General features: G+C 44.2%; 1 protein-coding gene across 2 annotated transcripts in view; it reads left to right on the top strand.

Annotated features, from left to right (window-relative positions):
• The window catches only part of Tecpr2 (tectonin beta-propeller repeat containing 2), a 112,120-nt gene that overhangs the window by 86,763 nt on the left and 12,241 nt on the right, over positions 1-13,116 (top strand). For both annotated transcript variants that reach the window (XM_038335970.1, XM_038335972.1), the window contains exon 17: positions 8,086-8,234. In XM_038335970.1, the coding sequence (XP_038191898.1) occupies positions 8,086-8,234 (149 nt within the window). The remainder of the gene's footprint in view (positions 1-8,085; positions 8,235-13,116) is intronic.

The raw sequence follows: 13,116 nt of genomic DNA, 5'->3' as shown, positions 1-13,116 counted from the left end.
GTTCTCATTCATAAATATGCATGTCAGATACTAGACCATTTAACAAACTAATAAAATTTGTAGTTTAATTCATTTGGTCACAATGTAATGAAAACATATTCAGTGTCAGTTTGTGCCTTTAGGTCACAAATAAGATTATGCCATGCAATAATTTATATGGAGAGTGTTTTATAATTTAGGAAACAACAAGCAAATGCTACTATTATTCTATAGCACGTACTTAAAAAGATTCTATAGTAGGGGACAGTGTGCACTCATGCAATCCCTACTGAGGCAGGGCATGTGCAAGCTTGAGGATAGGCTGTGCTGTATAGTCATGCACACACACACACACACACACACTTTTTAAAAAGCAGTTTTCAGAAGAAAGTGTTGTTTTTGGGTTTTGTTTTGTTTTGTTTTTGAGAAGGGGTTTCTTTGTGTAGCTTTGGAGCCTGTCCTGGAACTCATTCTGTAGACCAGGCTGACTTTGGACTCACAGAGATTCTCTTGCCTCTGCCTCCTGAGTGCTGGGATTAAAAGCTTGTGCCACTACTGCCCGGGCAAAAGTGTCTTTTTGTGAATAAAGTAACTAAAACATTTTCTCCTTGATTAAGCAAATAAAATGGAGGTTGTCAGGGTGGGCTCCCTCTCAGCCACAAGCCCCAGGCATCAGCAACTTTGGAAGCGACCAGCTTCCTGTTCCCACGGAGCGCACTGGTGATGTGGCACTGCCCTGGGTGCTTTGCTCTGCAGCTGCACGTCTTATCCCTTCAGGAGGAAAGAGCCAAGGAGGAAGTACACTGACTTGATAGTGGAGTTGAGAAGTAGCAGATCATTTTTGTTTACCAGAACCTGTCACAGCTGTTAACTGAAGGAATGTGAGGAATCCAGAGAGGGTTTGCAGGGAGGAGCCACTGCCACCCTACCCTGTGAACAGACTTAACAACATCTGAAGTAAAACCTTCTTTCAAAAACATAAGCCCTCAACTAAGTCGTGTTTGTCTTTAACCTGGTTCTTGGATTCTGAGTGTACTCTGAAGGGTGCGTGCCATAGGCTTCATTTCCTCCAAACGCATATCTATTCACCTTATATGAACTCCTGTCCCGCGGGTAGTGTTATCAGTAGTTATCAACTCGGAGAGGCCAGCCCAGTGTGCTTTTGTCCCCCGTAGCTGGTCAGCGCTACTGCCTGAAGTTCTGCACTGGCAGATTATAGGTTCAGTATAAAATTGACTTGCAGTAGCTCATCAGTCTCAGCCTTTTGTACTGTATATTATTGTGGAAGTGCCTTATCATAGACTTCCCACATCTGACGTCAGAACTCTAAGTTCATCTTAACTCCTTGGTAAGACATCAAGGAAAGAAAAATACAGTTTATCTTAGAATAAGAGAAATCATCAGGTTTAAGAAGTATGCAGAGGAGTACTATCATCCTTTGGTATTCTGGGGTAATTGGTCCTGTCTAGATACTATAGTGCAAGGATGCACAAGTCCCTTATATAAAATATTGCAGAATTTCCTATCACCTGTGTGCCTTTCACACCTTAAAGTCACCTCTGGATTACTCACAAAACCTAATGTAGTGCAAGTGCTGTGGGAAGAATTTTCACACTGCCTTCCTTGTTTAAGGAACAACAACAAGAAAACATCTGTGCATACAGGTCAGGTCAGTACAGTACAGCTTTTTCAGGTATATGTTTATATATAGTGTGCATGTGTGGACATGTGTAATGGGCACACATATGCAGGGGCTCATGAATATGTGGGGAGCAAAGGTTAACACTGGGTATCTTCCTTGATTATTCTCCACCTTAGATATAGAAGCAGGCTCTTTCATAGGAGCCCAGAGCACACCGGTTTGATTGCACTAGCCAGCTTGCTCCAGAGATCCGCTGACTCCATTTCTAATGTGCTGGGCCGCCACACTGGTCTAGCATTTATGTGCTGGGGATCCACACTCCAGGCCTCAACCTGTACAGCAAGCTTTTTACCCTCTGGGCCGTCTTCTCAGCCCTTTTTTGCTTTAATGTTTTCAATAGTTAGTTGAAACTGTAGATGGGGAACCCAAGATACAGGGACATTTCTGACGATTGTGTAGGAAGGAAGAAGTGGTTAAGCTTATGTCATGAAGATAGCTAACTTTCCACATGGCAGAACTGCTGTGCTCTGATACAGTCACAGGGTTGTCACTCACCTTATGCCAGTGACAACTGTATCCACCCAATCCACAGCATTGCTAGTTGAGCTAATGGCACCGTCTTTTTGCCATGCATACAGGTCAGAATGACTCAACAAAATTAAAAACTTATCAGACAGTAATTAAGAAAATGACAGAGTAAGCCACTCATAGCAAACATGCCTGGCAAACTTGCGTCAAGACCATGTGGAGAACTCCTCTAGCTTTTTTCTGATCACAGGACTGCTTTTATTAAACTGCAGCGAAGACTTGAGCAAGCATTCACAAGTGAACACGTTATGCTGTGGAGCTCTAGCTGCCCTGAAATTTGCTTTTCAGACAAAGCCAACCTCAGACTTGTAGCAGTCCTTCTGTCACTACTTCTTGAGCAGCACTTCTCAACCTGTGGGCCACGATAGGTTTGGGGGTCATATGACCCTTTCACAGGGGTCACATAGCAGAGATTTACATTATGATCCATAGCAGTAGCAAAATTACAGCTATGAAGTAGCAACAAAAACAATTTTTATCATTGGGTCACCACAATATGAGGAACTGTTTTAAAGGGTTGCCCCATTAGGAAGGTTGAGAACCACTGGTCTAGAGTGATGGGATTATAGGTTTACATCACCACACCTGATAAGCATGTGTTCATGCAATCAGGTTTCTCTGTCCTGCCCTGTCCCACAACCACTTCTAAATAATCATTCAGAGGCTATTAATTACTGAATGTTTGACCTATAGTTCAGACTTATTACTAACCAGCCCTTTCATTTAAATTAACCCACTTCTATTAATCTACGTATTGCCATGTTGCCATGGCTTTTACCAGTCTGCTGGCATCTTGTTTCTTGGGTGGCTGTCTCACATCTCCCGTGACTCTGCCCTTCTTTCTCCCTGTATTCAGTTTGACTTTCCAACCTAGCTATAATCTGCCTTGCTATAGGCCAAAGAGGGTGTCCTCCATTATCCTCCATTGTAGCAAAAGACCTGCTAGGATCCCAACAGGACTAATGATATTGTCAATGCCAGCTCCCATCAGGAGATCCAAAAGCTAATCAAACATGGGCTGATCATCCACAGCCCCGTGACTTCATTCCATGGCTTGGTGTTACAAAAACACCTTGGTTTGCTGGTCAGGTGAACATCTAGGCATAGTTAGGTAGAGAGTGCAGTCAGTGCTCTGATGTCCACTGTCTGCTGGGTGGAGAGGATGTGGAGTGTGCAGTGGCTACTCAGGAGATACTGCTGTGAATCTGAGAGCTGACTGAGAACTGTGTCCCAGCCCATCCTTTCAGGGGAAGGATAACATACTCAAGACAAATTTTCAAGGATAGACCCAAAAGCTGAAGCTAGACAGCCTGCCAGAAGTTCTTGGCCATCCTCACACAATGCAGCCTGAACGATGAGCACCTTGAGGCCAGGAAGGAGATCCAAGATTGGAGGTACACACCTGTAATTAGGAGTCAAGGCCATCTCTTGGCTACACAGTGAATTGGATACCAGCTCAGGTTCTGTGAGACCCTGTCTCGAAACAAACAAAAAGGGTTCTGTCTAAGAAAGAAAAGGAGAAGAAAAAAGATGCCTTTCTCCTTTCTGTATGTGGCTATAATAGTTATATGGATAAGTCAGTAGACTAAAACAAGCTTTTATTAATTTTAAAACTCATGCGGGGAAGCTGAGGATTAGCTCAGTTGGTCAAGTGCTTGCCTAGAGTGAGTTCTTTTTTTTTTTCTTATTTTTTTTTCTTTCCTAACCCTAACCCTAACCCTAACCCTAACCCCTAACCCCTAACCCTAACCCTAACCCTAACCCCTAACCCCTAACCCTAACCCTAACCCTAACCCTAATAGAGTGAGTTCTACATTCACTTCCCAGCACCACATAAACTGAGTGTGCTGGTGAGTGCTGGTAATCCCAGCACTGGAGGTGGAGGCAGGAGCCTTAAAAATTCAAGGTCATTTTTAGCAGTTGGGCAATTTGAGACCAGCCTGAGATACACAGGGAGACAGGATTTCTCTGTGTAGTCCTGGCTGTCCTGGAACTCTGTAGACAAGGCTGGCCTTGAGCTCATAGAGATCTGTCTGCCTCTGCCCCCCCCCCAAGTACTGGGATTAAAAGCATGACATCACTGCCCAGTTTTTCATGAGACACTATCTTAAAAAACAAACAAAGAAGAAAACTAAATGTTAACAAGTGCTGTGAACCACAAGCATTGTGCAGTAAAGTACAGCTGACAGACCTACAGACAGAGCCTCGAGTGTGATCTGGTGGAGAACCCACTGGCAGAGCTTCGGGAACACTTGTTTTTTGGATAGTCACTGTCAGTCCTGTAAAAATCTTGTGACGCCATGACTCCTCTCCCGTCCAAAATATCCCAGCGGCGTATAGATCATCCCTTGAGATAACTTCCTCCTGTACTAGCCTCATTGTGGAGCTCTGGTGTGAAAGCATTCATTCAACCAAACCTTTGTTCTTATAGTCAAATCTACATAAAGCTAGTCCCCTCCAGTTATGCTTACCTACAGGACTTACTGACATGAAAGGAGCCCTGAGGAGGAGGCGCTGAGCAGAAGAGACAGTATGTCTGCTCTTACTCATAAACAGGTCTGGGTGGCCCTGAATTCTCTAACTGCCAACTCAAGAGAGTATAACCCTAAGACCTTTGCTCTTCCCTAGCCAGCTATTAATATTCTGCACTTACCTTCACTTTCACTTGACACAAAGTCTTAGTCTAGGAAATTAACTGATCCTTTACCTCTAAAATATACAGGAAAAAAGCTTGGGTTGCTAAACCAGCCCCAGAGAAAGAAATTCCTTCTAATCTGGGTGCCAGTGGATACAGCACTCTGATACTTAGCCTGGGGGCCAAGCTCCATCCTAATCCTCCCGGAATCTGCTGGGGAACTTCACAGTCACACTCCTGAGACACAAGGTGCCTACCTTGTCAGTCTTTTATCCATCCTGTGAGCCCTAAGAAATGCATGCTCGGTACCATTGTTATTAACTATGTCTGTATGGGTATATAAACTGGAAACCTTGCAGGATGGGTAGAACAGCGAGGAACATCAATAGAGCATTAGAGAGAGCATAGGAAGAATAAATGGGACATGATAAAAATCCTTAGTGAGCTAATTTATTTTATTTACCCTCAGACCTTATTAGTCAGGTTTTCGCCTGTTATAGCAATCCTTCTGCATCCTGAGAGGTTTAGTGGGACTTAATCCCAACAGAAACCTTGATAAATAGGATGTAAGCAACCGGACTTCACAGGACAGTGCTAGTCAGTATGTAAAATGGTGCAACTTGGAGAAACTGGCATTCTCTTTAAAAGTGATGCTGCCAATCCTAAACCATGTGGTAAAAGGAAAGAACCAACTCTTACAAGTTGTCCCTGACTTATGACTTACACACATACGCACATGGGAATGTAGGGGCTGGAGAGATGGCTCAGTGTCTAAGAGCTTCCTGCTCTTGTGGAAGACCCAACTTCAGTTTCTAGAATTTATGTCAGGTGGCTCACAAACATCTGTAGCTCCAGCCCCAGGGAGGGATCTAATGCCTCTGGTTTCTGCCAGGACTCACACAATCACATACAACCTCTCTCTCTCATTCTCTCTCTCCCTCTCTCTCTCTCTCTCTCTCTCTCTCTCTCTCTCTCTCTCTCCCTCTCTCTCTCAGTTTAAACTACAATAAAAATCTGATTAAAAAAACTTTAAAATTTTTCTTAAATGTCTTAAAGTAAAACATCTAACCTATGTTCTGACAGTCAGTTCTATATGAAAAAAATAGGGGCTGGAAAGATGACTTAATGGCTAAAAGCCTGGGTTCAGCTCCCAACACCCACATGGTGACTCACAACCATCTGTCATCTACTTACAGGGGATCCACCTCCCTCTGCCTCTTCAGGCATTGTACACACATGGCACACTCGCATACATGCAGGCAAAACACACACATGTAAAAAATAATTTAAAAATCTTCTTTGAAATAAAAGAAGAATAAAAGAAGCAGAGGCCATGGGCAGGGAGGGACCTGAGAAAATTCTTAGGGAGACAGAATGTTCTGTATCTTGATAAGGTATGGGTTGTTCTGGTAGATTAATTTGTCAAATCTGGACTTGAACCTGAACTTGAACTTGAATCTTTACATTTGTTGTTTATAGACTTGGAGGTCAGAGGTAGCTGGCCTGGATTCAAATCTGCTGTCCCTCTTTGCTTCCTGGGTTGGCCACCTCCTGCCTGTGATCCAGGATAAATTTCCTAATTTCTCCAGTGCAAACCATCTATCTATTATTTCTGTAAGGTTTGAAGTGAGGTTGTTGGAGACCTGGCTGAGAGCCCTATTACAGTAGATGTTAGGGAACGTGCTGCACCTTTTGGTTTTGTTTTGTTTTGGTTTGGTTTTTCAAGGCAGGGTTTCTCTATGTAACTTTGGAGTCTGTCCTGGAACTATCTTGTAGACCAGGCTGGCCTCAAACTCACAGAGATCCCCTTGCCTCTGTCTCCCGAGTGCTGGAATTAAAGCATATACTGGCTTAAGAGCTGCAGTTGTTAACTGCTAGACTATTATCAAATATAATTTGTTTTTCTTTAGGTGCTGGATCAAATGCTCTGCTGCTAAGCCACACCTTCCAGCCCAGCTTCTTTCTAATTCCTTCCATTTCATTCTCCCTATGGCTAGCAGCTAGTTTAATTAGCAAAGAGAAAAGGCAAAAATAAAAGAGAAGAGCCGGGCCTGGTGGCACAAGCCTGTAATCCCAGCACTCAGGAGGTAGAGGCAGATGGAGTTCAAGGCTGAGTTAATGGAGACCAGGATGAGTTCAAGTACCAGGAGACCCAAGGCCACACAGAGAAACCCTGTCTTAAAACACCATAAACAAACAAACAAACAAATAAATACAGTGAGATTCTTTAGGAGATTTAGTCTCCTCCACCTTCCCCCACAGTTTCTTCATTCTACTTCATTTGCTAACATGCAAATGATGACAGCGAGTGTTTTGGTCAAAGCTCAATATATGAGAGCTAGTCGGCGTCCTAGAGGGGTGGCCTTTTTGCTTTCTCTTGCATTCTTTTTTTTTTTTTTTTTGGTTTGGTGGGGGAGGGGTGGTTTTTCGAGATAGGGTTTCTCTGTGGCTTTGGAGCCTGTCCTGGAACTAGTTCTTGTAGACCAGGTTGGCCTTAAACTCACAGAGATCCTCCTGCCTCTGCCTCCCAAGCGCTGTGATTAAAGGTGTGCGCCACCACCACCTGGCACTCTTGCATTCTTACTGAAATTTGGAAACATAAGGACAGGAGAAAAGTCAAATTTGGAAGATTCTGTTTCACACAAGGTTTTATCAGGCTTTTTAAAAGATTTTTTTATTTATTATATATACAGTGTTATTCTGTATATATGTGTATACAGTGTTATGCCTGCAAGCATGCCTGCAGGCCAGAAGAGGGCACCAGATCTCATTACAGCTGGTTGTGAGCCACCATGTGGTTGCTGGGAATTGAACTCAGGAACTCTGGAAGAACAGACAGTTCTCTTAATCTCTGAGCCATCTCTCCAGCCCCCAGGAGATTTAGTCTTAATTCTGGTAAATATGCGTCCCCGTTCCACACATCTAGAATTTACTACGATGGTCCCATGTTGGATGGAGCTAATGGGAGAACTCACATGGAGATGTGTATCCCCAGGCTTGATATCTCAGGGTACTGTGCTTGATGGCATTGTGGCTACCTAGCCAGCAACTTACACATGATACTCTGAGTCACCTGGCAGTTAGCCAAGGCTCCGTACCCCATTTGGAAGGACAGCCAGGTGACATACACCAGCATTCAGCTACAGAGGTAGCCTCCTGTCTTCCTCTGAAGTAGTTTATATACCAGGTGAAAGATTAGTCATTTGACAAAATAATTACAGTGTGTATTGTTTCTCTGCAGGAACTGTAAGACTGACCAGTTTGGCATGTGGAAATCAGCACATCTGGGCCTGTGACTCCAAGGGTGGAGTTTACTTCCGTGTTGGAACCCAGCCTCTGAATCCCAGTCTGATGCTTCCGGCCTGGATCATGATTGAGCCACCTGTCCAGGTAAGCAAAGCCAGCTGGACAGAACTCGTTTTTATTAAGAGGGAAGCTGTTAGGATGCCTCCCAGGGCACATGGAGAGGTGTGCCCTCTCAGTACTCCGGTCACCTGGAATTTGGTATTTGTTAAGTTTATAGCTAAACAGGTTGTTCAAGATTATCTGAACCAGCACAAGTTTTTTTCCCCCTTTTAAAATAAATATATTTGACTTCTCACCAAATAAAAATTACCCTTTTAAAAAAATGAAACACTATTCAGAATACAAAGAAGAAAGTAAAATTTATATAAAGTGTTGCCATGGAGATATCTGTTCTCAGTGGGTTTTGTTGTTTTCCCTAGCAACACTGGAGACTGAACCTAGGGCCAAGCACTCTACCCTGAGCTGCAGCCATGGTCCTGTTATCAGTGTTCAATGAGTGCCTTCCCTGGCCTTTAGAAGTTTTGTTTCCCAGGTTAGTGGAGCGTTTGCCTCTCATGTGTGGGGATTTAGTTCCAGTACTGCCTTTCCCAAACCTACTGCCCAGCTCCTGTGGATTTCAGGTTATAGTGTGTTCTCACGTGGTTGTTTGTCAGGTTATAGTGTGTTCTCACGTGGTTGTTTGTCAGGTTATAGTGTGTTCTCACGTGGTTGTTTGTCAGGTTATAGTGTGTTCTCACGTGGTTGTTTGTTAGCTTATAGTGTGTTCTCACGTGGTTGTTTGTTAGTTGCTCCCAAAGACCTAAATAGGCTTGGTTTGTGTACTAGATATGTTTCTCTTAAACTATGTAAGGAGAGATAGCTCAACGGTTAAGAGCACTGACTGTTCTGCTAGAGGACAGGGCCTCAACATCCAACATCCACATGGTGACCCACTAACCACCCCGACTCCAGTTTAAGGTGATCCAACATCCTCTTCTGGCCTTGGTGGGCGTCAGGCACACGTGTATAGACATACATGCAGACAAAACACTTTATACACATAAAAACACAAACAAACATAAGCCAGGCGGTGGTATCCCACACCTTTAATCCCAGCAGTCAGGAGGCAGATGCAGGTGGATATCATGAGGCCAGCCTGGTCTACAGAGTAAGTTCCAGGACAGCCAGGGCTACACAGAGAAAAACAAAACAAAACAAACAAACAGAAAAAGGCCTTTATGTGAGGGGCCATAACATCTCCAGAGTTATTTTCTCAGACTTCTGTGAGTTTACAGGGACTTTTCCTGTCTCTGCCTCTCATCTCTCCATGGAGAACTAGGATTAGGGATGCGTATAACCACCTCTGACTGTGTGGGCTCTGAGGTCCAAAAAGTTAGTCAACTTCATCATTTTTTCAAAATACCCTCTTTGGTTTTATTGCTATTCTATATTGTTTTCCTGTGCTTTATGTATTGCTATTCTAACTTTTCTCATTTCTTCCTCTCATTCTGTGTATGGTGCTTTGCTTCCTATTGATGTCCCACTGATAGCTCTGATCTATATTTATTACCGTTATGCATTTTTGAAGCCCCATGATCACAATGGGCTGTATGCAGGCTTTGGCACTTAGCAGTGTCATAATAAGTAAAGAGTAGACTACAAATTATGGTGGCGAAGACCCCGTCCTCAGCCTCTGCCACAGGAACCTCTCTGCTTGCTGGACAGCATGAGCAATAGTGTTGCAGTAAGGACGGTGTCAAGTCACAGACTTCTGCTTCTGTCTCCATCTAGACTCCACAGTAACCTCAAGAAAGCAAAACTAAAATGGAGACGAGAGCTTTAATATAAGTGACTGTAATATGAGGTCTTCACTGTAGTGATGGACAGCTTGACCCAGGAAAACACCAAAATAGAATAAAGTCACCTGAAAGAACTTTAAGGGGGCTGGAGAGATGGCTCAGAGGTTAAAAGCACTGACTGCTCTTCCAGAGGTCCTGAGTTCAATTCCCAGCAACCACATGGTGGCTCACAGCCATCTATAATGAGATCTGGTACGCTCTTCTGGTCTGCAGGCATACATGGAAAGAATGTTGTATACATAATAAATAAATATTAAAAAAAATTAAAAAAAAAAGAACTTTAAAACTGCTCTGAGTAAAGCAAACTGTTAGTGACTGTTAAACACGCACCCTTTCAGTAGCTCTGCTGAGCTGCGTTTTCTCATTTTGTACACTCTACTGTGTTGTAGAAGGAATTCACTATGCCCGGGAATTTGGAACTACAAATGCTTTGTCATTTGTTCCTAGGGGAAGCTTTGTGTGTTACATTGCACCTTTCCAGGAAGTGCCCTATCCTTAATCCTGTTTTGCCCCAAGAAGCAGAAGCCAGAGGGGTTCCATCTTTATAAGGAAATGGTTTTGCTTAGAGCAGTTTAGCTGCATGCCCAGCATCACAACCCTGTTATATGAGGCAGACTATAGTGGGACTCGGTCCTGCCCCCCCTAACTGCCCCTGCAAAGCTTCTGGTGGACTCTTACACCCTAGGACTATGCCATTTCTAAGGTTAGAGGCAACTATGAGCTATTACAGATGGTCTCCTTGTACCAGCCTAAATGCTTTAAGCACGTGTGTCCTCCTTCATGGCAACCCAAAAAAGCAGTTACTTCTGTCCCTTTCTCTCCCCCCCCCCCCCAGCAGTTCATACCCTGAGTAAAGCTTCAGTGAGTTCTGGTTCTCTCTAAGCCATGCAAGTGGCAGAGCTAGAGTGCAGTCTTGGGTGTCTGCCACCAGATTTGGTTCCTTCCTATGGCTCTAGGATCCTAGACCTATGCTGGGACACTGACTCCAGGTGCTGTGAGGGTGGCCATGATGCTCCCCTTGAGCTCACTGACATCACTCACAGGTTTGTGATGAAGCCAGCAGTTAGCAGTGAGAGGGATGGTGAGGATTCAGTAAAAAGATCCAATAGTCAGGAAGATTTTTCTGAATCCAAATTTTAGGAATTATGTAGAAGATCCATACCAGACTGTAAATGACCTGTGTGCCCGTGGTGGCTCTGCACCTCTGCTCAGGCTTTGTGTCTGGTGAAGGACGTCCTCAGAGCCGAGCAGAGGTGGAGCCACAGAGGGTGCCTGGGGCACATGAAGTGAGCAACGAAGCCTCTCCAGTTAGCAGCAGCTCCTCTATTTTTGTTTCCCGGTCTTTGGTAAAACCTCCCTCTTGTAATGGTTTTGGGGTGAAGTTTCTACAAAGTATTCAAAACAAATGAGTCAGTTTTCAGACTTGCTAGTGTTTGGGAGGCCTTGGAGGAAATATTTTTAGTTGTATTTAGCAGCTTTCAGAAGTAGAGTTTGCAGGGTTTTCTGTCCATATTCAGGGTGCCTCTAAGGCCAGCACAAGTGATGGTGTGTTCTTCATAGCACTACGGGCTCTGTGGGCTGGATAAAAGAGGAGTCCTCAGTGCTGGAGACATGGCTCAGTGGTTAAGAGCACTGGCTTCTCTTCCGGAGATCCTGAATTCAATTCCTAGCAACCACATGGTGACCCACAATCCTCTTCTGACATAAAGCCGTACATGCAGATAGAGCACTTATATACATCAGATAGATAGATAGATGATAGATAGATAGATAGATGACAGATAGATAGATGACAGATAGATAGATAGATAGATAGATAGATAGATAGATAGATAGATAGATAGATAGATAGATAGATGTCCTCAGGTTCTTACACCCCACTTGAGGCTGCGTCTTCTTCCAGGAGAACCCTCCTTAGCATTCGTTGGGTCACTCTGAGCAGGTGCTGCTTCTTCCTGATTCATCTCCATTGCTCAGCGGCTAAGCCATATGCCCTGAGTCGTCTCCGCTACAGCGTCGTTACTGGACATCCAGTGTTACTTACTCTGCCTAGACTGTGGAGACTTTGCCTGGCAGAGTGAACTGTATAACACAACTGCCATAGAGCTGGCAAGTAGCCAGACTAACATGTAAATGTTACTTAAATTTCACTGCTGTTACTATGTTGTGGTTCTCTGAAGTTTCATTGTGCTGTGCTGGTCTGTGAACATGGGAGGTCTTCCCATCTTCCAATTCTTTCCTTGCAGAGGTCTCTTACCTCCTTGGGTAGTTTAGTTCATTTCAGTTTTTATATCCTCTATTGTCACTTTTTGCTTATTTTTTTAAAGCTATTGTGAATAGGTCTTTTATACTTTACATACACTTTGTGTATGTGGTATATGCATTTGTGTGTACATGCATGCACACGTGGAAACCAGAGCTCGGCATCTTGTGCCCCTCCATAGCCCTCTGCTTTTTTGTTGTTATTTTGTTTGTTTGAGGCAGTATCTCTCACAGGAGCCAACACATAAGCTAGACTGACTAACCAGTGAGCCCTCAGGGTCAATCTGCTTCTCTGCTGTACCCTAGCACTGGGTTAGAGATGCCTGCTGCCATGCCCAGCTTTCCCCTGCTGCTGGAGATCTGAGCTCACATCTTTATGCTTGTGGAAAGTGCCTCACTGAGCCAGCGACCTGTTCCACCTGATTTTTTAAGGTTTTCTCTCTCTCTCTCTCTCTCTCTCTCTCTCTCTCTCTCTCTCTCTCTCTCTCTCTCTCTCTCTCTCTCTCTCTCTCTCTCTCGGCATGAAAGTTTGCCTGCATGTGTATATGTGCATTACATTCATGCAGTGCCAGTGGAATCCAGAAGAGAACACTGGGCTCCTTGGAACTGAAGTCATAGCTGGTTTGAGCCACCATATGGGTACTGGGAACTGAACCCAGGTCCAGTGTAAAAGTAAAGCAGACAGGTGGTGGTGGCTCACACCTTTAATCCCATCATTCAGGAGAGAGGCAGGTGGAGTTCCATGAGTTCGATGCCAGCCTGGTCTACCAAGTGAGTTCCAGGACAGGTTCCAAAGCCACACAGAGAAACCCTGTCTGGGGGGTGGGGAGGAAACAGGACGAGTAGAAAGAGCTCTTAACTGCCAA

This window comes from Arvicola amphibius, chromosome 7 (assembly GCF_903992535.2).
Source record: "Arvicola amphibius chromosome 7, mArvAmp1.2, whole genome shotgun sequence".
Classification (NCBI taxonomy): Eukaryota; Metazoa; Chordata; class Mammalia; order Rodentia; family Cricetidae; genus Arvicola; species Arvicola amphibius.
The sequence above is the reverse complement of the archived record's forward strand: the minus strand, read 5'-3'. Positions and strand labels throughout refer to the sequence as shown.